Source organism: Acinonyx jubatus, chromosome A2 (genome assembly GCF_027475565.1).
Source record: "Acinonyx jubatus isolate Ajub_Pintada_27869175 chromosome A2, VMU_Ajub_asm_v1.0, whole genome shotgun sequence".
NCBI lineage: Eukaryota > Metazoa > Chordata > Mammalia > Carnivora > Felidae > Acinonyx > Acinonyx jubatus.
Window position 1 is genome coordinate 132,398,846 of NC_069383.1, and position 26,385 is coordinate 132,425,230.

The following is a 26,385-nucleotide window of genomic DNA, read 5'->3' on the forward strand; positions in this document are numbered from 1 at the left end:
CTTTGGAGTCTTAGTGTGAGAGCCATTAGCCTGGACTGTGGGCTCTTTGAGGCTCAGCTACACGTCCCTTTGACTCCAAGCCCGAGACCCCTTTCCTCTTGCCCACCTCTGGTCACTCGGTACCCGGGGCTTTCTGAGCTCTGGCCCAGATAAGACGAGGTAGTTCCTTCCCTAGCTGAGCCTTTTCCTCCCTGGAAGCCTTTGCCTGTGGTCTCATCCTCCCTGACTCATCTTTCTCTTCCGGTCTGAGGTTAAACATTTCCTCAGAGGGCTTTCCTAGAACACGCAGGCAAGAGTGGCTGCTGTCTTATTCTGGGATAGTCTTGAGAGTACATCTCTGGTTACCTCCTCAGCGTCTGTCTTCCCCTCCTGACTGTGAACTTTTTGTGGGTAGAGGCCAGCTTCTGCAGCATGGTCTTAGAACCCAGAGCCATTCCTGGCATACAGCCGGTGCTTAATAAGCATATGTGTGTTCGTTAATTTCCAGACCAAGTGTGAGTGACCCCTGGCTTTTCTGCTGTGTGAATTATCCCAGGCACTGTTCCTCTGTGTCCCTGAAACATCTGTCTACACACACTTGTAGAAATAACCACCGGTTGGCTGTCCTACACATCTTTTGGGTGTGGTGTTACTTTCTGCCTCCTGGGGGTTCACTTGATGCCTTTGAGGGATCATCTGTACCTGCTGAAAGGAGCCGTTTCTTAAAAACAAAAATTAGAAAATGGACCTGTATGCATTTATTTTAAACTTCGTGGTAGCAATTTCCAGAAAGCCCTTTCAAAGGTGGGATATCACAGGTGTGGAGATGGTGGAGGTGATAGGATCTTCCTTGAGATGTGTGGTAGTTAATGTGTAACCTCTTTTACAAGGTTCATGGGTGTGCGTATGGCTATGCAGCTATCGTGGATTCATAGACTGCCCTGTGGGTCGTGTGTTTGTAGAGGGTTCACAGCTTTGCCACTCACACCTCCAAGGTTGAACTTCCTGTGGCTGAAAAACTAACATAACCAACAACTGAGAATCCTTCTATCCTGCACCAGGATGGAGACACTCAAATAGTGGTTGGCAAAGGCTCCTTAGGTTCCTTCTCCCTGCCCCTATTCTCAACACACATAGGCAGGATTTTAGAGAGAGTGAAACCAAGTGAGATCAAAAAAGAGAGGATTGGGGCGCCTGGGTGGCGCAGTCGGTTGAGCGTCCGACTTCAGCCAGGTCACGATCTCGCGGTCCGTGAGTTCGAGCCCCGCGTCAGACTCTGGGCTGATGGCTCAGAGCCTGGAGCCTGTTTCCGATTCTGTGTCTCCCCTCTCTCTCTGCCCCTCCCCCGTTCATGCTCTGTCTCTCTCTGTCCCAAAAATAAATAAACGTTAAAAAAAAAAAGAAAATTTAAAAAAAAGAGAGGATTATGTGTCAACTAGTAAAAAAAAAAAAAAAAATCTCCCTGAAATCATTGTTGCGCTGTATGCTAATTTGGATGTAAATTAAAAAAATAATAAAAAAAATTAGAATTAAAAAAAATTCTCAGTATCATAGGAAGTAAAAAAATCAAGAGTATGGCTATAAGAATGTCTCATTATTACCCAAATAAATAAAATGCATTATTTCATGACTTCTCAAACTGTTAAATTATGTTTAGAACTGTATTTTCCAAAAAGAGGGAAAAAATTGTGCCTAAATTTGTTTCTCTGTTTGTAATATCAATCTCACTTGGTAATTTTCATGCCTGTAAGAATAAACTGATACTTTCACACACACACACACACACACACACACACACACACACACAGAAAAAAGAGAAAAGAAAGAGAGGTGGGGAGCATAAGGTCTGAGGGCAGAGGGAATCAGGCCCTCGGTTTTAGAGGGCAGCTGAGGCAGAGAGGCATGCCTTATGTAGAAAAGGACGTCTGGTCTGAGATCTAGAGCCTTCCTCTAAGATGAGCGCTATTCCATCCATACCTACTGCTCCAGCATTGTTTTGGCATCTTTGGGGATTGTCCATTAGGAGGGACCAGATTAGAAATGAGGGAGCATGATTACAATAAAGTGTTACCAGCAAAGTGGGATAACTTTGTCCTCTCTCTTTGCCTTACTATCACGGTCTACCTGTTCCCTCTGAGGGGAAAATGATTACTGGAGTTTAGATACTGTGAAACTCAGAAGCTAAGTGACCTGGGTAGTGTGTAACTGCCTTCACAAATAACATTTTGAGGTACTATCTGCCCCTAAGGGCAACAGAAGCCATCAGTTGAATAAACCAGCTGTTAGGTAAGAGCAGGAACATGAGTGTTTGCACAAACCACCTTTAAATTTTCTGATCCTTGATGAATGTCAGTTGGTTTGTGAATTATTAACTTAAGTGTATGTGAGGAAATACTGGCTGCTTAAGTGTCGTGTATATTTTTATGTAAGAAAAAAATAAAACTGACCACACCCTCAGCTGCTACCATTTTGGGCTCAGTGCTTGCCTGCTTTCACTCCACAGGCGTATTTAAAGCAGAGGTAGGAATGTTGGCCCCTCACAGGCCACACGTGGATCATATATCATAGCTCATCGCTTGCCATCGTAATTTTGCTTAGGAAGGAACTGAAGTGATTTGCAACCTGTTGGCAGCTATCAGTATGATCATCTTTATTGGGCTACATGGAGTATACAGAGTCCTGGTGAGGGGGTTGGTAGGGATACCTGTCTACTTGGGAAGAATTGTGTATATTGTATCAGAAAAGTAGATTTAGTGCATCACAGGTAGCTGGCTTCAGAAGTCTGTCACTTCCCAGCTGCTTTGCAAGAGAGCTTTCAGGTTCTTTAATTTTTCTCTGGAGAGAGAGCCATCTTTGTCCCGTGCCTCAGTTTCCTTGGCATGAAAACCTGAAGTTGCTACCTGCCCGTCGCTCCTGCCATGGGAGCACAGCAGTGCGTCTCCTTGGAAGAAGCCAGCATAGCTGATGGAGGGAGCTTCAATTAGCATCCATGGCAGAGAGGAGATTTGAGGACTTTGATGGGGGAGAGATTGGAGGAATCCACGTGTGAACCTCGTTTCTACAATGCACAGCTATTTTCAGAGTTCTGAAGGTCACATTAGTAAAACTAGTTATCCCTTCCGACTTTTACCTAGTAAGGGGCATTGTATATAGGCCTTTATTTGCAGGTGAAGGGAAGAAGACTCCATAAAGGATTGAAGAGGAGGGAGATTGGAACTGACCAGACAGGGCTGTTGAATAAATAGCACATGTCTTCCTTTGAGCATTACATACCTTTGGATATTGGTTGCTGGATTAAGCCTGCAGTGTAAGTCACACTTAGAAATGCCTGGGTGTGGTTCTAGGGGTTTGGTTACTTCAAGGCCTAGGCTTTGCTCATTTGCAGTGCAGAAAACATGCATGCCAAGGGAGGGGAGAGAGCTGGCGCTTTGTTTCCCTTTTCCCTCTCTTTATTGTCCTCAGGTGCAATGACATTTGATACGGGCAGTTCTCAAATACATTGAGAATACTTATTCTCAAACTGCCGGGATTCTGCTGACATAGACCATGGGCCCCCACAGCCAGCCTCCTTGTATGGAAATGGAAGAAAAGAAATTCAAGCTGTAAATGCATCTCTGTTTTGGGGCTTTGTAGTGGTAAATTACGTGAATGAATAAGTTGAAAAAGTGCCTGGTTTATACCATCATGAATACCTAGGCCTTAGATAAATATTGACGCCAGCAGTGTGGCCGACCATTGGTCTCATGGCCCTAGGAATAAAAGATCTTTTCTGAGGTGCTTGTGACCTTATAAACCACCCTGACAGGTTTGTGCAGGTGCTTTCTGCAGTAGCTCTCTGGGTTTGAGAGTGGGTGGTTTTCTCTTTGTGCTTGTGCAAGCTTAAATCTAACCGAATCCAAACCTGCTCTGGTTTATCGATCCCCATCCAGTGCGCGGCAGGCAAAGTAAGTTGCCAGCGCAGTTTTGCAGAGTCATGCTTGTGTGGCCATGTGGGGCAGACCTGGGCCCCGGAGGGTCTTTTAGAAGGGGTGCGGGGGGGGGGGGGCCGGGCGGGGTGGGGAGTGAGGAGAAGGGAGTCGTCTGGAGGAGTCTTAGCTGGAAGACAGGTTGGCCATCGAAGCTCCGTGCCTTACAGAGCCGACTGTGCCACACCTCCAGCCATCCTTTATTTGATCTCCTGTATCTCGTGGCACGGAACCAGACTGCCCTCTAACCAAAGTGGCATAGCGATGCCAGTTTTGTTAGTGTGCCCTATGCAGGGAGCCTCAACCCCTCCTCTGAGATTCTCCCTCCCCCGTCGAGAAAAGGTAGTGAGCTTTTTAGAAGGAGGCCAAGCTGTAGTTATTTGACTAAGGGAAGCTGAACGGATACTTGTAACCAAGTCCGCTTTGATTATATCATCTTTAAAAAGGAGTGATTGTGGAAGCAGGGGTGGGGGCTGCCTGTGGGTTCATTGGATAACCAGCGTTGTAACTCAAAGATGTCCCAGCTGGTCATAGGGCAGCTGCCTTAGGTGGCTGCTGTCTGGGTTTGGTGGGGCCTGTGGGCCTTGATGTCCTGCTGAGGTGGGAATTGAATGGCTCTTACTTCTCCCTAGCACACGGAGACGATACAGAGTATCCACACGGAATGTCCACACCTGGTGTTACTGAGGTTTCCCCAGCCTGAACCTGGGGCTCCAAAGGGAGTCCCTTACGGTTGGTTACCAGTAGGGCTTTCATCAACTTTGGTGGTGATTTACTTGAAAAACAGACTCCCATCCCATAGGTGCCAGTATTTGTTATTTGGTTAATGTATAGCTTAGCAAGCGGAATTTACCGTTAGGACCCACCCTTTAAGACACACCTTTGGGAGTCAGTGACCTGGAACTGCAGACTGGCCTGGGACAGGGAGGAGGGGAGAAGGGCACCTACATGAGGGCCTCTGCGTGTGATGATGCACTGGGCCTCACTGAATGTAACTGGCCCATGTGGAAGAGGTGAGGCATCTTTTTAGAGGCCTTGCTGAATGATTTTAAAAAAGCAGCAGAAATGGAAGTATATTATGACTCCGTCATTTTCACAGCCAGCTTGCCATTTGCCATAGTAAAACTTTTATATGTTCAAGGATGGAAGTCCCATGCATCTGATTCTTTGTGCTTGTAATTTCAGTGAATAGGAAGTGCCATATTTTATTAGCAGAAGGCAGTCTGTGTAAGATAATGCATGTTGCAATACTGTGTGGTTGTTGCACTTTGACCTTGTGTCTTCTCAGCCATTCAGCAACCAGGGCCAGAGAAATTTTCGCAGCCCCAGGAAAACCGTGTAGATGGGCTTTTAAGTTTACTGCGTTTCATGACATCTTTGTATCGTTGAAAGAAAAACTTTGCCTTTTGGCTTCGGCCAGGCATTTCATGACACACATAAACTTTAAAAAGCCCAACGGAAAAATTGACAGAATGAGAGCCCAAGTTGATAAGCTGGCTAATAAAGTCAGCGACTTAACTGTTACTCACGAGGCTGACCTATTAAAACTGCATTTTCTTTAAAATACTTAGCTAGAGACACTCTCATGCCTCCCTGTAATACAACGGGATGTATTCTTGAAAAGTTGTGAGTAAATTGAGTTTTTGACTTTGGCTGACTTAATACCAGGGATCTGTTCTCTGTATCTAAGGGATCTTCATTTTTAAGTTTTGAGGTAGCTGGGAAAGGAAGGGAGGATAAACCCAGAAGGTAACTTTTGAATATTTGAAATCTAGAAGATGATGTTGAAAGCTTAGAGGATGTTGCATTGGTAATATTTGAAGGAACTTTGCACTTAAGCTGTTGATAATGTTGAGTGTCGTGATAAGTACAAGTACCCCTAGATTTCTTATTTGGTTTATAGATTTTGGATGCTCTGGCTTCACACGGGCCTGAAGAGATGTCAGACGTTAGTGAGTAGTGGGTGTGATTTCAGTTGGAAAAATGAAACATGCACGTCCATCCCAGGGGAAGCTGATTGAGGACTCCAGTGCACACCCTTGGGAATGTCTTGCTTCCCAGAAGGATTTTCCTTATGAGTAGCTCAGCCTGGGAAGGTAGTTACACTCGCTTATGTCATTTGTTCCTTAAGTTTTCTGTGTGTGTGGGCAGGGGAGGAAAGAGATGCTGATAACAGTAAGGTAAGCTGTTGTTTGGACAGATGTATTTGCTTAAAACAGAAAGCTTTCATTTCCTTTTTCCTCTGCTTTAAGGGAGACAGTTAGGCAACTTAACTATATATTGCTCTTTTGTAACCCCAAAGTATATTTGCCTAAAATCACCCTTCTAAATACGGTTGACCCTTGAACAGTGGAGGAGGGGGTAAAGGGTACCACCTCCCCCACCACGACTGCACAGTTGAAAAATCTGTGTATAATTTTTGACTCCCCCAAAACTTAACTACTAATAGCTGACTGTTGACCAAAACCCTTACCGATCACATAAACAGTTGATGAACACATATTTTGTGTGTTATGTGTGTATCACGTACCCTATTTTTACAATAAAGTCAACTAGAGAAAAGAAAATGTTATGAAGAAAATCATAAGGAAGGGGAAATCTGTGTATAAGATCTGCAAAAAAAATCTGTGTATAAGTGGATCGACACAGTTCAAATCCATGTTGTTCCGTGATCAACTGTACTCTCGTTAACAACAACAAACCCCGGTCATTACATGTCCAGAGGTGAGTTACTGCAGTTTTATTTTTTATTTTTGGCATGTGCTTCTGTAACATGAGGTTTGTGTACTATTATTTTCATTGACTGGCTTCATGTTAGAGAGTACGTTGTCAGAAATGGGGGTTCAGAAAGCCACCAAATGCCTCGACGCTTTCCTGGTTCTGGGAAACTCCTAAACAAGACGGTTGAGAGGGTGTGTAATGACTCAGATGGAGGGAAGGAGTTTTTTTGTTTGTTTTGAATATTTTAATGTGTGTCTGTAGTGCTCGGGAAGTAATATGTTATTGGAGTATTAGAGGTTTCATTTCTGAAGAATCCAGAGTCACTGGTATAGAATTTCCTGATCCCTTTATCCCGGTGAAATCCTCGGCTGTACCTTCTGCCAGAAAGACAGGCTTGGAATTTGACCACCCTGTTCTTGTGACCAAGAGTGCTATTTTATGGGGCTGTGTTAAAACAGTTATTTTCCTCTCCGAGAGCCCTTGAGTGAGGGCACGAAGTGTGTGAAATCACTCAGTGTTAAGTGGAGAATCATTTCAGTGTGTTGGGAAAGGAAATCGATCACAGTGTCACTTAGAGTTGGTGGTTGGGCCAACGTTTACACAATTCTGTTGCATGACGCATTCAATCGAAGGAGGGTTTATAGGACATGGCTAGTTTGCATCTTTCGTACGTGAAACCAAAGTTCATGAATTTTAAAGCCGCGTCTTGCTTTTAGTAAACACCTTACATTTTGCAGTGGTGGTTCTACAGGAAGCTAATCTTCCTGCAGATGTGTGTCAGGGCCGAGGGCTTCAGGTGGAGGTGTTAGGAAAGAAAAACCGTAATCCATGACCAGAGGGCACTGGTCGACTTCACAGAGCGCTTGGTGAAGCAAGGAGTCCCCATTTATCCCCTAGATTCATGTGTCCCTCACTTCCTGTCCCTTTGACGGACTTGTTTTAACTGTACAGAAGAAGAAGTCTCTGTTTCTTGCTTCAGTAGAGCAAGGTTTTCATTGAGGAGAGTCCCCCTCCGTCCTTTCACTGCATGAGCTCAGGCCCCTAAGTGTGCTGCCAGAGGTGACTACGGCTCTTGCTTCATTTCCTTCTCCTCTAGTTCCTGATTGATGAGCCTACTGCTCGCACTGCACCGCCTGGTGCCTCAGGACATGAGGGCCACGTTGGACAAGAGATTGATGAGGCAAGGGTGCACCGGTCCTATCGTGGGCGCGATGAGTGTGGAAAGTCCTGTAGAGCTGAAGGACTCTCTGAGAGGGCAAATTTGTGACCCCTTTTCAGAGACGATAAAATATAAAGTAGGTGACTCTTGACCTCTCTCCTCGCCTCCCCATTTCCAAGTCTCTGCAAAGCCACTTCTGTAATAGCAAAACCAAATGGTGGCTGTAGCCACCTCTTCCCTGCTGGGGTGGTCATGGGTGGCGTTCCGTACGTGACGGGTTTGTGGGAGGGTCAGCCTGTGGCCAGCAGCTATTTCCTGCTCAAATTCCCTTTGTTTGTGAAATACCCACCAACTGCAGAGCTGGTGAGGCCAGAGTACCTCCTCTTAATTAAATTAATTAATCTTTAGGGATTAATGATGCACATACCAAATGTACCAAGAGAGCGTTACGGGCTGTTTGTGGGCTTCCCCTCCAGGACCACCGCCACAACCAAGCATGAGACGAAATAGACTCAATTATTTTGTCTCTTCAGCCAAACCAAGATTTGGGTAGGAGAAATAGATCCTCAGATCTGCTGCTTTAAGGGATGTTATAGAAAGCTAATGCTGATTACTTTCAGAGGAGGTGGGGCTCTTGATTCTTTTGATCAAAACTTTTGAGTAGGTGAGCAACTACTCTGGAAATCAACTTTAAATGGCCCTGTAGATTAATGGTCACGAGGGGCCTGGCTCTGGGCTTTGTTTAGGTTTATGTAACCCTTGACATAACTGGTGGGTTGTGATCCGATGACATGGGCTACTTTTCGCTACTTTGCCCTGAAACTGTGAAACTGTTCACGTGTTGCCCTTCTCCTTTCTAGGAGGTTCTGCCTTTTTGGCCTTTTGTTCATCTAGTTTCATACTTACCACAGCTTATTTTACTTTGCGGGCCTTATTTCCCAGTATTCTTCCTCAGAAACCATGCTCCTTTTCTAGTCTTTTTCCAGGGTTCGCTAAGGCCTTGCATTTCCTGATTAACCTTCCTCCTCACAGCTGATCTTCCCTGCTTTGAGCACCATCTGGACTCGGTGGTATCCATACCGAAGATGACATTACTCCCCCCGGGAACAGGCAGATAGTGTAAATGAGTCAAGAGGTCTTGGGTGAGACAATAAGAGTGGTGAGGTCTGCGGTCATTTGGAGTACCTGCGAAATAAATGTAGCTGATAGCTATCAGGCATGCTGGCCCAGTAATTATTTCCAAGAGAAACTGCCATTTTAATTTTTTTGACTTTTTCTCCAAATACCCTTCAGTCAGAAACCAACAAATTTCCCTGCAAATCTGCCTTGGCCCAAGAGCCACCAATTGGCATCATTCCCAAGATGCTTGTCATATTAGAGCCTTTGGCCGTAATTATTTGGTTCACAGTCTCATCTGACCCCTCGGCTGTAAATTCCATAAGGTCACGAACTAGATCTTATCCCAATTGGTATCAGAACTTAGCACAGTGCAGTATACATTATACACAGACATTCAGTGAATACTTGTTGAACTTGACATCTGTTGGGTGCTACAGGACCAAGACTTAGACCTGTTTTCGAATTATCCATGGGTAAGATGTATGGACCTTTAAGATAGAGAAGGTCACATAAGTCCTGTGGGATAACAGAAGCAGGCAGAGGTGACTTCTCTCAGGTAATGTCTTAAGCATTAGAATTCAGAGGTTCACACTGGTTTCTGTTGCTGATTTTAAGGAGTAAAAGCAGTCACTCATTGCGGGGTCCTTATGTGGCTAGAGTGTATTATCTCTTCTTTTCAGTTGCGGGCAAGCCTCATGTGCATAGAGAATTATCAGTGTAACATTTTCAGAAATTGAAGTGATTCATTACTGATTCATTCTGGACCAAAAGCTTACAAAACGAGCATATGTCGGGGCACCTGGGTGGCTCAGTTGGTTAAATGTCTGGCTTCAGCTCAGGTCATGATCTCATGGTTCATGAGATCAAGCCCCACGTCGGGCTCTGTGCTGACAGCTAAGAGTCTGGAGCCTGCTTCCAGTCCTGTGTCTCCCTCTCTCTCTGCCCCTCCCCCACTCGTGCTCTGTCTGTCTCTCTTAAAAATAAACATTAAAAAAAAACACAAAAAACCAAAATGAGCATATGTAGTGAGTTGATAGCTGAATGATAGTGCATTTGATTGTGTGCAGAATGTGTTTCTTTTTCCAGGCCTCAGTTTAGGGACTATGGGGCTACCTAGCTTACTGAAGAGAGACAATTCTTGGGTGAGGATGCCAGAGGAAAAAATTCTAATTTGAGATGCACTTTTAATTATTATTCTCAGTATAAGCCTTTAATGCATATAATCAGCCTATTCAGTTGTGGCTTTTGGAAGCATCATAACAGAAAAAAAGATAGAATGAGCATTCAACATTGCAGATTGAAAAAGAAATCACTTAGTCTCATAAAACCTTATAACGTGGGTCTAGGGAACATAATGTGATCTCATTGGAACTTGATGTGTCCCACACGGAATTTCTCGGAAGGTAAAAATGCAGCAGACATGGCCTTAAAAGCTTAAGGGATTAAGTAACTTTCACAAGTTGTATGTTCTTCCTCACTCACACCCCTTGAAATTTGAAAGGACCCATCAGTTTTTCCCAGGGAGTTCTAAGTAGGAGAGTCTCTCTCTTATTTTTTTTTAAGTTTATTTTTTTATTTTGAAAGAGAGTGTGAGCACCAGTGGGGGAAGGGCAGAGGGAGGGAGGGCGAGAATCACAAGCAGGCTACGCACTGTCAGGAAGGAGCCCGACATGGGGCTCGAACCCACGAGCCAGGAGATCATGACCCGAACTGAAATCCAGAGTTGGCCGCTTAACTGAATGAGCCACCCAGGCGCCCCAGGTGACTAATAGGTAGCAAGCAGCGCAGTTTTTGAGGTGAGCAGAGATGTACCACTGGGGCCCAGGTTTCCGGACAAACAAGGGGTTTCCAGGCGAGGCCTGGGCACCCCCGCGGTGCGCCCTTAGATAGCTCATTGGATCGCTTCACACTTGTCTTCCAGGCTGTGCTATTTGGTTTAGCAAACATCTGAAGGCTCAAAATACGCAAAGTACCGCGACGTTCAGGAGGCCAGACGGGGTTGAGTAATGGCAAATAGGCTGGCCTGACAACCAAACTGAACAGGAAAACCTCACTCCCCAGGGAGTGCTTGTCCCAGATTTAGGACCAGTTCCTTCTACTGTGAGTTACGACTCGCCTTAATGTTGAAGAATACAGCCATGCGCTGGCTGTGCTGCCCTTCCTAGCTGGAGGTTGTGTGTGTGTGTTGTCAGTGGCCGGTGAGCAGCGCCTGTATTTGACCATGAAGTGCTAGCAATGTCGTTGGGCTTAGGTCTCACCATGGCTCCTTCCCAAGCAAACGGAACTTTTAATCGCTCAACTTCCAACAAGTCAATGAATTATTGTTCTCCAGCTTTGAATAGGGTTTGCCACGTTTGTAATACGTGGCTCTTGTTGTAATCCAGGAAGATGCTGGCCAGATTATGTAAATACTGATTAAGCCTATAGAATTACACTCAAGGGGCATTTTTATTAAGAGTGTCTTCCTCGTGAATTGAATTTTCAAAGGCCCTGTCCTCTGTTGGGATGGTTAAGAACTTGGTGTGCCCAAAAGGTGTCTGCTAACATCCGTGTCCATCCCCCCACAGCATTTTTTTTTTTTAACGTAGGCTTTGTGCCCAACACGGAACCCCATGCAAAGCCCAACACGAGACTTGAACTCATGACCTTGATCAGGATTAAGACCTGAGCTGAGATCAAGAGTCAGATGCTTAACTGACTGAACCACCCAGGCGCACTGCCCCCTTCCCCACCCCACCCAAGCTCTTGAATTATTGGGAAATTCAAATTTATTTTTGAAATCCAAGTTTCTTCTGTCAGTGCCAGTTCACTTGAAATATGCATTAATTCCTGCCACGATTTCATTGCAGCACAGTTTAACGGAAATCTCAGCCTTGATGGAAATGTCCTCTGTCTGCGTTGTGCCTTTCAGTAGCCAGTAGCCACACGTGGTGGTTGCACACTTGGAGTATAGGTAGCGTGACTGAGGAACTGAATTCTTCATTTTGTGTGCTTGTGTGATTAAGATCACTTTCAGTGTAAATGTCAGTAGCCGCGTGGCTAGTGGCTCCCGAACTGGACTGCGCAGGTTTCCATAATGGTGGGGATTGCTCAGCTGTTTAAAGACTTAGTGCTTCTAAATCAGTGGGGTTGGGGGGTGGGGGTCCTTTGTCAGGAGAAATGTTCCTCAAGCAGATTGTTGCCGGGCACTGTTAAAACAGTTTGCTTCTCAGACCCAGATAAAACCGGGCTACAACTTGAGCTGTTCTTTGCAGAGGTGCCTCTTGTGTGTTCTCCAGACGGTGGGCCGGACGGTCATCTTTCAGCGGATTAGCTGAAGAATATCTACGGCTCGGCTCAATTGTTGGTAGATCTGCGCACCCTTTGTACCAGAACAGGGAACATTTCTGTTATGACAATGGCTGACAAAATGTTTAGTGAAAGCTGCAATTGGCAGTAACTAAATTCCCTGAGGTTTCTTTCCAGTCCTCTTTGCTACTGAAAGGTGCAGAAATGCTTTTGACAGCATCTGTCCTGCTGACAGATGAATTGTTTTGACAGGAGAATCTGAAACCTTCAACTGAAGACACATTCACATGCCGGGCCTGGTAAGGGGCGATCATGTTTGGAGAAATAAGTGAGATGCTTTAGATTTGTGTGCCTGTCAGCTGCCACCTGAAAGAAAGACCTCATGAAAGATTCCCCTCCCCCCCCATTAACCCTTTGATTGTTCTTCTGACCCGAGATGAGAATTCAGACCCTTCTCTGCACAATCCTTGGGCTGAATAAGTGCATTTCTTCAATTGTTGAGAAATGAGTGATGTTAATGAACATAGCAAAGGGTTAAAAAAAACTCTATTTAAATATTATGCTGAGATATCAAATCATTATGTTGTGTACCTGAAACTAATATAATGGTACATGTCGATGATGTCTCAATAAAAAATTATAGTGGGAGGGGGGAAAAAAAAACCAACCCAGTGCTGATAGCAGCATTCTTGATAATAGCCCAAGTAGCCCATCTGAAACAACTCAGATGTCCATTAGCTGTTGAACGGATAAACAAAATACAGGCTATGTGTCTGTAGATACATACAAAATAGAATAATATTCAGCCCTAAAAAGGAAGGAAATTCTGACACATGCTACAACATGGACAAACCTTCAGGACCTTATGCTAAGTGAAGTAAGCCAGACACAAAAGGACAAATACTGTAGAGTTCCACTTACGTGTATCCAGAGTTGTCCGATTCAGAGAGACAGAAAGTAGAAGCGAGGTGCCAGCGTCGGGGGGAGGGGAGCGTGGGGAGTCCGTTGTTTACGAGGTGCTGAGTTGCAGTTGGAGATGACAAGGTTCTGGAGACGGATGCTGGTGATGGTGCTACAACAGTGTGACTGCACTTCATGCCCCTGAGCCGCACACTTAAAAGTGGTTAAGATGGTAACATTTTGTGTATTTTACCACAGTCAAAACAAAACAAAACATGCTGAGAGTGTGTCTGGCTGAGAGGAGCAAACCAGAAAATGTCTGTGAAGATTTTGTTGCAGATGATGTTGGTCAAGGAGGCTCCAGTAAACACTTTGCCCATCTCCTGATAAAGCAGGTGAAGATCAACAGCGTGTTGCAGGTTTCAGGACCCGTCACTTCTCAGACCTCAGAGCTAAGCAGCTCTGTGTCCAAAAGGGGAAGCCGTTCCAGGGCACCTGAGCTTCCACCTGTCTTCTCTCTGTAACTGCTCAGAGGCCCTCTGAGAGAATTCCCCTTGAGAACCAGTCTGCTGACTCTCACTTGTTGATAACATGGCTTTTCTAGTTCAGCGAAAGTCAAAAAAGTGGCCTCATCCAGGCTGACCCAAGTGAGAGCTTAAATTTCCATTTACAGGCGTCTTCATCTTCCCTGCTGTTTACCAGAATCTCAACACGAGGTCCCGACACTGTTCAGCTTCTTCATAAGGCTAGCTTACAGAAGACCCTTTTGCAAGTAGCCTTGTCTAAAAAGCAGAATTTACACATTATTGAAGTTTAAATAAATGTTGTCTGCTCTTTAGAAGAATGATGGACCAAGCGGTGTCATGCTTTAAAAATGGTTTATTCCGGGGCTCCTGGGTGTCTCAGTCAGTTAAGCATCTGACTGTTGATTTCGGCTTGGGTTACAATCTCAGGGTTTGTGAGGTAGAACCCCACATCGGGCTCTGCACTGACAGTGTGGTGCTTGTGTGGGATTCTCTCCCTCTCTACCTCTCCTTCTCTCTCTGCCCCTTGCACACACACACTCTCTCTCTCTGTCTCAAAATAAACATTATAAAAATGGTTTTCTTCTAATACCAAGTTGGTGAAGAATGTGGACATAAGTAATTTCATTCCAGATAGTTTCCCAGTTGATTGCCTGAGACTGGTTTCCCCCCTGGCCATGTATATAAGCCAGAAGCAAGACATTCCTTTTGAACCTAATTGCCTGAAGAGTCAATGGCCCAGGTGTGAGGTTAACAACTGTGGTCATTAGTCCAGATATGGCCTGCAGGTACGTTATGTTTGGCCCATCCCGAGTTAGTTTCTTTTTTCTGTTTTGTAAGAATTAAAAAGATTTCACCTAACAATTCAGAATTTAAGCTTCTCTTGGAAGTGGAGAAGACTGGTCTGCATTGCCCTCGTGTCTGGAGACCGGAGCAAACGCCCCCCGTTGATGGGCAAGCCGGCACTGTTGTGTCAAGCTTCTTTGCACACCTGGCAGGGTGGCCGTCCTTGTGACTTACTTGCCTTCCAGGCCTCTGGCCTTTGTGATTTCTGAGTCTTCCCTTGATGTCTCCTCCAGCTCAGATGATACAAACGTTGTGGACATTGTAAACTCATGTTATCTCCAAACCCAGAAAAAGTATTTCCACCCCCTTGTTGATGATAATGTGCTCAAAATAGAATAAAATTTCAGTCTGTCCCCCTCTGATGGGGGGGGGGGGTTCTCTCCATTTGTGGATTTTCTCTTTCAAGTCTAACCTGTTGATTTCTGTGAACCCGATCATAAATACCCCCAAGCACAGACAAGCTCACGCTTGACTTCAATATGTGGTTTAAAAAATTACCACCTTCAGTTTTTATAGTAACATAATCTCTGGACAAATTGCTTTTAATTCAGGCTGTGCCCTGAACTTAGATGTACCATTAATTTCAAGTGTCGTCTGATTTTTATTTAGATGAATGTCTTGAGTTGTCAGAGAAATGGCCATCAGCTCTAGGTTAGCATTGATTGGAATGTCTCTGGAGGGAGTGAGTTTAAAAGCCAGTTGCCACTTACGTGCCGTGTAGATGATAGACCGGAAACTCATGATTCTCAGTACTGTTAATTGGCAGTGATGCCAGTGGAATTAATAGCTGAGATGAAAAACGTTGACCTCGGCATACGTGGGACTGGGCGTATTTCGGTGGCAGGGAGCAGGCGTAACGTGCACCAAGTTCCCATTTGGACCACGTCTCCGTGGATCTCTGCTTCTGAAAGATCAGGCTGGTGTGGGCTGAGGGCTGACCCGAGAGCTCTGCTGAGCCAACACAGGTCAGCTTGCTCCGTGTGCACCTCTCAGGGTAGAGCTGGGGGAGGAGAGCGGAGAGATGCACTTCCTGAATGATCGTGGCAGATGCCGTCTTCTCCAGAAAGCTGCTCGTGTGTGAGGTTTTCACTGCCTTTTGTTCAAACTGGCCATGAATCTCCTTTGTGACTGTCCCTCACAGTATTTATTCATTGATGATAGGCATGCCGTGTGTTCATGGATAGTCTTATGATTAGGGACTTGAAAGGTGTCCACTTTCAAAACAGGTCCTTCAACTTGGAGTATGCATCTCAACAATTTTTAGTTGCAAGTTCTTGCTTAGACCAGGGGTTTCTCAACCGGTGAATAATTACCATGAACACTTAGAGCTGGATAATTGTTGTCAGGGCCTGCCCTGTCCATCGTAGGATGTTGAGCAGCATCCTTGGTTTCCATGCACTGGATGTGTGTAGCAAGCCTCCCACCCCCCTTTTTCCTGCAGTTGTGACAACTAAAAATGTCTCCAGATATTGCCAAATGTCATCCCTGGTTGAGAGCCACTGATTGTAGACAGTAAAGGGTCAGTTCCTGACCCCTCTTTTTTTTTCTTTACTATTGCTTGATATTTGATGCTTGAGTAAAATACTAATTTTTAAAATGCCATTTAGAATAGCCTTGGATCTGATCCAGCCTTGGACGTTAGGATCGGCACACTCTAATGTAGGTAGAGGTCTGGCTTACTTTAGAATTTCTTTAAAAGTTGCCAAACAGAGGGGCACCTAGGTGGATCAGTTGGTTAAGCGTCAGACTCTCGGTTTTGGCTCAGGTGATGATCTTGCAGTTTGTGAGTTCTAGCCCTGCGTTGGGCTTTGTTTTGATGGCGTGGAGCCTATGTGGGATCCCCCCCCCCCGTCTCTCTGTTTCTCCCCTTCTGTCTCTCTGTTTCTCTCTCTCAAAACAAATAAACTTTAAAAAAAAAAGTTGCCTGGTGGAGGGGTGCTGGGGTGGCTCAGTTGGTTAAGCATCTGGCTTCGGCTCAGGTCATGATCTCACAGTTGGTGAGTTTGAGCCCCACATCGGGCTTTCTGCTCTCAACACAGAGCCCACTCTGTATCCTCTGTCCTCTACTTTCTCTACCCCCCCCCCCACTTGTTCTCTCTCTCTCAAAATAAATAAACTTAAGAAAAAGAGAGTAAGAGGTAAGGTGATCAAAAAAAATTTTTAAAGGGCAAATGTCCAAGTCATCTAAAAAAATCAAAAAAGTTGCCAAATGGTGAAATGATACAGATTGAAATCCATTTGGGTTTAGCCAGCCTCATTGATTGAGATTTTCACAGTGACTTGTTGATGGTTGCAAGTGAGGAGAAGCAAGGTCTGTCAGTGTCGCTACTGATAAGGTGACTTACAGTCATGTACGGGATAGTAGCAATTCTAAGGGAGAGGGCCTGTGGGCGCGGAGTAGAAAGATTGCTGAATTTGGGGTGTAATGCTGCATGCTGATTTAACATTCTTTCTTTCTTTCTTTCTTTCTTTCTTTTTTTAATGCTCTTCCTTGACCAGAAACCTGAGTTACAACAGACTTTCTGAGATTGATCCTGCGGGCTTTGAGGACTTGCCGAATCTACAGGAAGTGTGAGTATTTTCTTCTAAACCTGCGGTTGGGGGTGGGGGACTCAGAGCTCCTTGGGAAACCCTCTCCTGTTGCCATGTTGCTCACTTCCTGGGATCAGCGGTCTAACCTTGTTGGAAAGAACGTTTGCGTACCGGCTGTTGGTGACAGATTGTACGGCTTACTGAGCTCCTTGGCTGCAGCCTCTCTCTCTTCCTAGGCAGTCGGCGATGGGTGTGCTACAATCCATGAGCAATCGCGGAGCATGGTGGGTGTCTAGGAGGGTCCCCTCCTTTGTGGGAAACCTTGTGGACCAGCTGTGTTGGCACACCTCACTGGTACTTCCCTGCATTTGCCAGGGAGGTAGAGCAGCCCGCTCAGTAGGTGCATGCGGGCCAGCCCACCCCTTCTGCATCCCAGGAAACAGGTAGAGAAGAGTGGACAACAGAGGCTCGCTCTTCCCCTCCCATCTCCAAACAGAGCTAGGCATTACTACTGCCTTTGTAGCTCTCAGCCCCCGGCCTCCGTGCAGTGCCCTTTAAATCAGCCATCACTCTTTCCTTCTTCTCGACTAAAGAATTCTGCTTGTAAAGTAGATGTCAGTGTTATCAGGAATTTCAGTTCCACGGGGACTTTTGAGAAACTTCTACATAAGTCATGCATAACTACTGCAGAAAATTTAGAAACTAGCACAATATGTAAAGACTTACGCTTACTTTTGTGACTACTTCATCCTGTACGTTAAAATATTAAAACTGTCTCATTTTAATTTTTATGTAAAACTACTACACATGGATAGTCCGTAAATTATTCACCCAGTGCTTTTATTGTCAGGTATTTTCAGTAGATCTTATTAGATAAGTGCTTTACACACTTTGGTCATTATGTGTGAGTGATAAAAGCCCTTGTTTATTATTCTTTGATTTCATTGCTGGGTGATTTATCTAGAGGAAATTTAATTTCATTAGCTGGTGCAGCTACCCCCCAACCCCCGTGTCCACATTGTCCAAATTGTGCTTATGACTTCTATGTCTTTTTAAAAAAATGTTTAAACTTCTAAAGTAAAAGAACTTCATAGTTGGAAGGAGCCCTTGGGAATACTCTGTCCAGGACCTTAATTTTCCTATAAGGTCAACAGCCATTGGAGGGAGCAAAGAAGTCTGAGGTAGGTCACTGCACTAATTTACCGTAATTAAATACAACAGACTACTGTTATGTAAGCAACAGAAACTTATTTTCTCCCAGTTGTGGAGGCTGGAGGACCAAGACCAAGATCCTGGCAGGTTGGTTTCCTGTGAGGCTCTTTCCTGGGCTTGTGATGGCCCCCTCCTCGTCGCCTCTCCTTGTGGCATTTCCTTCAGATGGGTGTGTCCCTGGTGCCTCTTTTGTGTGTCCAAATGTCCTCTTCTTAAAAGGACACACAATCGTATTGGGTCAGGGCCCATCCATATGACCTCATTTTACCTTAGCAAGTTCTTTAAAGGCTCCGTCTCCCAATATAGTCACATTCTGAGGTGTTGAGGGCTAGGACTTCAAAATAGGGATTTTAAGGAGACACACTTGAGCCCATCATGGTCGCCCAACGTGATTAACCCAGTCCATCAAGGAGCCGGTGCCTTTTCTGGACCTAGGCTGTCTTTACCGTTCGTGGTTAGGATATTTGACTCTGTGTGTTAAGTCTCAAAGTGTAGAGATTTTCTTTTAGAATTGGACAAAATTGAAATTGGGGTATTTATCTTGGCATCATTTAAGCTTCTCATAACATTGACTTGAGTACTTCCTGTGTGCCAGGCACTTCTCTGGGCGCTGGGGGTACAGGAACGAGTAGGGCAGACAGATAGGGGCTACGACTGGGGTGAAGCAAGTGAGGTGTTGATGTCAGGTGCTCACAGTTAAGGGGATGCCACAAACTCCGCATCCGAGATGAAGAATGGTTTTTTTTTTTTAATTTTTTTTTAACGTTTATTTATTTTTGAGACAGAGAGAGACAGAGCATGAATGGGGGAGGGGCAGAGAAAGAGGGAGACACAGAATCGGAGGCAGGCTCCAGGCTCTGAGCCATCAGCCCAGAGCCTGACGCAGGGCTCGAACTCACGGATCCTGAGATCGTGACCTGAGCTGAAGTCGGACGCTTAACCGACTGAGCCACCCAGGAGCCCCAAGAATGTTTTAATACAGTATTTAAAATACCAATACGTGGTCAGTTAAGTATCCCACTCTTGATTCCACCTCAGGTCATGATCTCACAGTGCGAGAGTTCGGGCCTGGAGTTGGGCTCTGTGCCGACAACACAGAGCCTGCTTGGGATTCTCTCTCTCCCCCTCTCTCTGCCACTCCCCCACTGACACACACGCACTCTCAAAAAGAAACATTCAAAGAAAATAAGCAAATAAATAAAAATTTTAACACAAAGGCAAGACAAAATCTTTGGTGAATAAAACACACGGTGTAAGTAAAGTCAGGATCAGCATTCCTGATCTTTCCTTTGGCTCCAGTCTCTAGCACGAATTGACACAGCACTGTCGATGATATGACCCTGTCTTGATGTGAAAACCTTGATACTTTGTTTGTCGTGGATTTTGTTTTGCATTCATTTTGATGTTTTAAGAACACCGCGTTAAAATATCTTTGATCCTGGCCACTGAGGTTTTGGGCATGCCCCGCTGTGTGTCCTGCCCCACTTGACCCAGTCCCAGCCCTACTGACAAATCTCTCCTCTCACAGAGCTTACGTTAAGGTGGGGGAAGACATATGCTGGACAAGGAAATAGTAAGATGTACCAGTGGTAAGTGTTAAGGGGAGAATAGGACAGGGTCATAGGAGGCGCTTTTCTTTTAAAATTACGGAGGTGTGGTAATGGAGCGTGGGTGGTCAGGAGGGTCACAACTGAATTGATGTGAATGATGCAGTCTAGAGGAAATATAAATTCAGGGCTCCAGGAAGGAACAGGACCAGAGACCGTGCCTGGCATGCATGACAGGAGGGGCTGTGACCAGGGCTTGGGTCCTGGAGGGCTGTATTGAGTTATAGTTGGAACCATCATTGACCGCCATCAACTGGACTTGTGCCGGATGCTCCAGCGAACATTTTCCATGTCGTTCTCTCTCCAGTTCTCTTGTTGCATTTCTTCCTTCCCCACGTGGGCTTTCCACTTTTGCTTTGGATCCCTTGACCTCTGGCTTTTCGTTCCCTTCTGCTTGGTGCTTTTTGGAACTTACACCCCACCCAGATCTGGAACTGAGAGCATCGGACTTCCACCTGTTTCCTTCACTGGGGGTGCTGGTTATGAGTCTTAAAATAATTTTCTTGCCTGGCAACAGTCCAGCCATCGTAGCAGCGCCTGAGACGAACCCCTGGGTGAGTGCTACCTCATGCAGTCCCTGTACCACCTCTGTGACACAAATTACTTTCTTCACAGTGACTTCCTCCACTTAACAGAGGAGGAAACAGAAGCTCAGAGAGGCTAAATAAACCTGCACAGTGTTGGAAGGGTGGTGAAGCTGAGAGTTGAACTCCAGTCCGTTTGAGCCCCAGACCTGCGCTTAAGTGGAACGCTGGAGCGTGCTGCCCTAACTTCCCGCACGCCTCGCTTAACCTGCAGCCTTCACCTGAAGATTTGAAAGACTGAAAATCCAGTGTTTATCTCCTGGTATCACTCTTTCTTTGCCAGTCTTCTCTTTCTAGGTCCAGACTGTTTCCTCTTACTCCTCCGGACCCCTTGTCCCCCGTGCACTGTCCTCCTTGTCCAGCCTCTTCTCCCTCTGGCCGCACTTTTCTCCCTCCTCAGAACGGCTGTCGCCATTTGTGAGCAGCGTGAGGCTCCTACCCGCGTCCTGTGCTGTTTGTCACCTGTGTGACTGTCCTCCTCCGTCCCGCGAATGCGCTCGTGAGGGTAGACCTTTGCTAGCCATCGGCCTAAGCGCTGCTCTGCTCCTTGCTGTCACTTGCCACCTTTGCAGGACTTCAGTTGAAGGAACCGAAGTCTGGGGGCTTGGCTGGAATTGCACAGCAAGTGGTAAGCAGGGCCTGCGCTCCCCCAGGCGGACGCCTGTCCCGTGCTTTGTGTGGCAACACTACCTTCCTGCATGTAGTCAGAAAGACAGACTGCATCTCTTGGATACCATGTGATCTAGTGGGAAAGACACACATTTTAGTAGCAGTCAGACCTGGGTTTGAGTTCTGGCTTTGCCCCTCACCGGTCTGCGTCCCTCGACAAGTTACCTAGCAGCTCATTGCTGCTTTTCCCTTTCTGCAGCATGGATGTACGTGAGCATGTTATCGATAGTACTGTAGTTGTTCATTGGAAGTGAGGTCCAAGGCCTCGCACATGGGGAGGTACTGTGTCGTTTCCCTTCTGCTACTTTGGGAGCCACACAACCCCCAAGCTTGGTGCATTATTAAGAACCAAACCCCGAAGGGCCAGTTGGTTGAGCCTTCTACCACCGTGACCACCTGCTGTCCCTGGTGTCACACTGGGATGGACTAGTAGGCGGGTTCCCTGGAGCCCAGAGCAGTGGAACTTGTCGCTGATAAGGATCCAGGCTTTTGCCGGGAGGGAGTTCTAATCCATCCTGGAAGCAGACAGTCAAGGGGCTGTGAGGAGGGGAGGGGTGGGGAGGTGGGAGGCGACTTGGAAGTAAGGCAAAAAGCTCTAGTTGGACTACAATTGCTTCTAAACTAACTGGGTTCGAGGCTTTCCCGGGAGCTGTCAGCTCGCCTAACCCCTGCACAGCCCTCTGAGTCTGGAAACCTCAGCAAGAGGGGAACCACAGGCTGGCCAAGCAAGCAGGCGGTGGTTTAGCAGTGGTTTTATTTTGGAGGCCCGGAACCACAGTCCATCGCTGGCCGCTTGGAGCGAGAAAGCAAGCCTGTTGGAGGCCCCTAGAGGCCGCAGGGACACTCGAGCAGCTGCTGCCAAGCCACACAGCCTTCACTGCCCACAGCTCTGAGGAAGACCCACCCGGAGGGCCTCCAGCCAGGGGGCCTGGGCGGCCAGGCTTCTCTATTAATAAGAGGGGCTATTTATACCGTCCTCTTTAAGAACTGCATGCAGGTCACGTGACCGCCGCCTGGCCCGCCGGTGCTCCCCGTGGGCGCTGCTGTGTGCTTTCCAGGGCCGTTGACCTGAAGTGTTCCTCAGGGCGGCCAGGGAGCCTGAGTGTGCCCTGCCTTTGGGTACTTAGGGCTCACCCTCTGATGTGTCACCCCTCAGTGTGTGGGAGGGAGGAGGGAAATAACGAGGGCTAGCTTTTTGAGGCACTGCTACTTGGCTGTGAATTACCACCACCTGTTAAGCATTTACTCTATTTCTGGCTCTGTCCAAGCCGCTAGGTTTAATTATTTCAGCCAGGTCCTGCCACAACCCTATGAAGTTGATACTTGTGCTGTTTACATTTTGTCGAAGAGAAAACTAAGGCACAGTTAGGTTAAGGAGCATGCTGGAGGCCATTCAGTTGCTAAAGGGTAGGACTGAGGTTGAATAAACCCAGGGTTGTCCGATTTGAAAATCTGAGCTGTAGGGGCACCTGGGTGACTCAGTCGGTTAAGGGTCCGACTCTCTTGATTTTGGCTAGGGGTTCATGAGTTCGAGTCCCGCGTCGGGCTCTGCGGGGACAGTGTAGAACTTGCCTGGGATTCTCTCTCCGTCGCGCGCTCTCTCTCTCTCTTCCCCTTCCCACTGGAGTGCACACACATGCTCCCTCTCTCTCCAGATAAATGCATAAGTATTAAAAAAGAAAATCTTAGCTGTAAAATTCCCTCCTAATTATCCACACTTGGCTGCTCTGTAATTGTGCCTCAGTTTCATCTTTTAAGGTAGGGTGATCATTTAGTACCTTCCTTAAAGGATTGACATGTTACTCAGTGAGATAGTGCTTGTAAAGCATTCAGCAGAGAGCCCGGTGCACAGAGTTCACCCTTATTGCTCATAATTGTTAACTTACAGTGATTATATCCTCAAGCACTATACAAAAAAAAAAAAAAAAAAAAAAAAACATCTGGCCATCTGAGAGAGAGACTCTACATCATGAAGTCTTGGCGGAGTCATAATTTAGTGTACCTAATTCTCAAGTAGCTAAAAGCCCTGATAGTAGTTATTGATGAAGTGGTCTGCCTCCAAAGTCTGTACACCTACCTGCTAGGGAGGACTTCTCCCCTTTGAAGAAGCAAGGCTAACTGAAATTTCAGCCTCCTGCCCAACTTTGTTATTAATTGCAGCTCTCTTTGTGTTTGGAAACAGCCAATAGTGGATTGGCTAAATAAATGATAGTTCGTTGATGCCAACAGAGGAGTTCTCAGCAGGTGGCGAAGAATGATGGAGGTCTGCAAGATACATGACTCAGGAAAAGGGTGGTGCAGACCGGTCCGTATGGTTCACGCGTATCTTTGTAAAAGAAAAACACGTGCACGGTCTTTAGGAGCTAGTGGCGGGCGCTTCCTCTTAGAGGCAGACCAGGGGACTGAATTGCAAGGAAGCTTCATTTTTTACTGGATATTCCTGGTGTTTTTTGTTGTTTTTTTTTTTTTTGAAACAGTTTGAAACTTTCTCTGTGTGCGTATATTAGCGATTCAGTAAATATTACAGCAATACACAAAGGCCAAAAAGCACTGTAATCCACAGTCACCCCTTGGCTTTGTTTTTCATTGTTTGTTGAAGCCTCATTTGAATGAGTTAATAACAATAATTAAAGTACTCTGAAATGAATGCCCTCTTTAACGTTTTGCATCTTTCAGCAAGCCCAGTAACTGGAAATTTCAGTAAGAGCCCAGAAGGCCTCTGCGGACCTTATGATGGCTGAGGTGGCAAAGGCCCACCTCCAGGTTCTGTCCAGGGTCAGGCAGTCCTTGTAGCTCCATTTACCTTCTTTACACCTGTTCCAGCTCCAGGCTTGGGCCACGATTCGTGGTCCAAAAGCACCTGAGTGAGGGACTTCTTGGTCCCTGGATCATCAGGGAAAGGCAGTTCAAGAAGCCAGACTTTTGAGGATAATTTTTAGGGCCTTGGCTGGGAGCAAATGTGGGGGGAGTGTGCAGGGTAGCGAACTGCACAACCCTACATACTCAGAAGACTTCATCAAGCCCTGTCCTAAATTCCTCCAGTTTGCTTATTCGTGGAGACTGTGCTAAACTTTCCGTCCGAGCTCTGGCCATGCTATTTTTGACCAGTCTCTATTTCCATCTGGCAAGTCGGTCGTGTCTCAGAGTGAGTGCAGTCTTCGCTGCCTTCTGAGGATACTGTCGTCATGCCTACAGGGCATGAGCGCACAGAGAGAAAGCCAGCACCGGTGACGCCGATGGGCTTCCATCCAACTCGCAGTTCTTAGGACTGATGGAGGGGCACACGTGCCATGCCATTCCTCTCCTTGGGGCTCCAACTGTCCGCTGTGTAAATGGCACGGCCCTGTTGAGAGACAGCCCATGATCTCTGCCTAAATCTGTTCGCTTGGAGCCGCCACTCTAGATCTACAGGGCCCCCTTTATCTGTAGCACTGGTCCACTGTCACTGTGCACTCCACTTTCAGCAGTTGAGTCAATGCTGCCTCTTTTCCTCATTCATTGCTTTCTGTGAAATTGGGCGGAGCAGTCTGTCATGTGTGCAGTGGGGCTGGCCTAGACGGATCTCGTTGAGCACACGTGCTCCTGCAGAGAGGTCCCTACTGTTTGTTCCAGCAGAGTGAAGCACAACCACATGTTACCTGAGGGCTTAGCCTCGTGTCCTGTCGGCGTTTCCACTCGTTGCTCTCCTCTGATTTGTAGTCATTGCTGGGTTCAGCTCTTCTCTGCGCCACTGTCTATTTGTGTGGCCTTGGCCTCGTGATGGCAACCGGAACCTGACTTACAGCATGTAGCTGTAGGGGAGGGATCAGTCGTGGAACCTGGTACCTAACTCAGAGTTGTAATGATGAAGTTGCATCATGCACGGGGAGTTGCTATTGTAATTACAAAGAAATAAAGGGTACTGAGTGGTTAAGGACCTAAACTTGACCGCTACACTTCCTGGGCCCCTCCACTTAATGCAGATGACCGTCAAATTATTCGACATTTCAGCATTTCCATTTCCCCTTTGGTGCGACAGGAATGTGCATGGACTTACCCCCTCAGGGTCTAAAGATGAGTTAATACACTGAAGAGCTCTTAGAGCCATGCCTGGCACATAAGAGCCCCTCTGTGGGTTAGCTGCTACCAACATTAGTATTATTATGCCCCATCACCTGGGTTGTAGAACAGATCTCTAGGCACTGAAGAGGTCTTATGCACGCTACCTTATTGGCAGCAGGCCCTGACCTTAGTTTTTCTTGCTCTGTGAAGATCTGAGGGTCTCCTCTAGTAATAAGTGTGTGGATGATACCGTGAAAAGGTATCAGGAGAGATTAAAAGCAATGGAGAGTGTTCATCATCCCTGCATCAAGCTAGGAAATGGATCGCTGCATCATTGGAGGAGCAAAGAGGTGAAGCAGAAACCATCTGATTCCGGGGGCAGTCAGATAAGAGGCTGTTAAAGTAATTAATTGTCTACTTCAATACACAGACAAGGGCCCTTTAAGTGAAGAAGGGATTTGCCACATGATACGGATCTGCTTTCTCTCTGCCAGATGCTTCAGTCATGAAGCTATTGAAACAGACATTCTGTGTCCCACGGCCCAGTAATTGCCAAGCCTCATCTCTGACCGGCTCTGGCACTGCAGAAAGCAAATGGGATGATTCAAGGCCTTTTCCTTTTTTTTTTTTTTTCCCTTCCCATTCATATCTATAGAAGATGGCAGAAAACCAGACTATTCTATTCAAGCAAAGGCTAGTTGTATACTTGTATGAGTGCAGCTGCCGTTTCAGTGGCCTTGTCTTCAAACGGTAACAAGATGGTCCATGTAAGACACACCCTTAAACAAAATAGAAGATAAACTCAGCCTTACCCGTTTGATTCTGCATCTCAGATACAGTTTCTTTCCAGCCTGTCACCCGGCAGAAAGCTGGATCACCGTGCTCTGGCTTCTTTAAGGATTTTTGGGTTCACTTTGCAAGTCTGATTTTGGGTCTTCCCAGATTTGGAAATACATGTCCACGTAAGGAGGCTGGATTGCAAAGCCTCAGGGGGGGCGGGGGGCAGACCCAGCGAACTGTGTTTTGGGTTTGCGGGCTTTCCCGTTTTTTAAGAGGTAAGAACTCTGGAAACACAGATTTACACTGTTGGAACCGGAAAGGGTCTTGGAGAGCACGTCTGGTCTGTGGAGGATTTTCAAAACGTCTTCGTGAAGCAGTGTGTGTCTGTATGTATGCATTCCTGGAAAACGTGCTTGGAGGCTTCATCAGAGTTCAGGGAGGCCGGAATCACAAGTAGAT

The 26,385-nt window shown here is 46.3% G+C and overlaps 1 protein-coding gene across 4 annotated transcripts in view; it reads left to right on the forward strand.

The window, feature by feature from the left end:
- LRIG1 (leucine rich repeats and immunoglobulin like domains 1) overlaps window positions 1-26,385 on the forward strand; it is a 136,494-nt gene that overhangs the window by 42,899 nt on the left and 67,210 nt on the right. For all 4 annotated transcript variants that reach the window (XM_053219107.1, XM_053219106.1, XM_053219104.1 and 1 more), the window contains exon 2: window positions 17,001-17,072. In XM_053219107.1, the coding sequence (XP_053075082.1) occupies window positions 17,001-17,072 (72 nt within the window). The remainder of the gene's footprint in view (window positions 1-17,000; window positions 17,073-26,385) is intronic.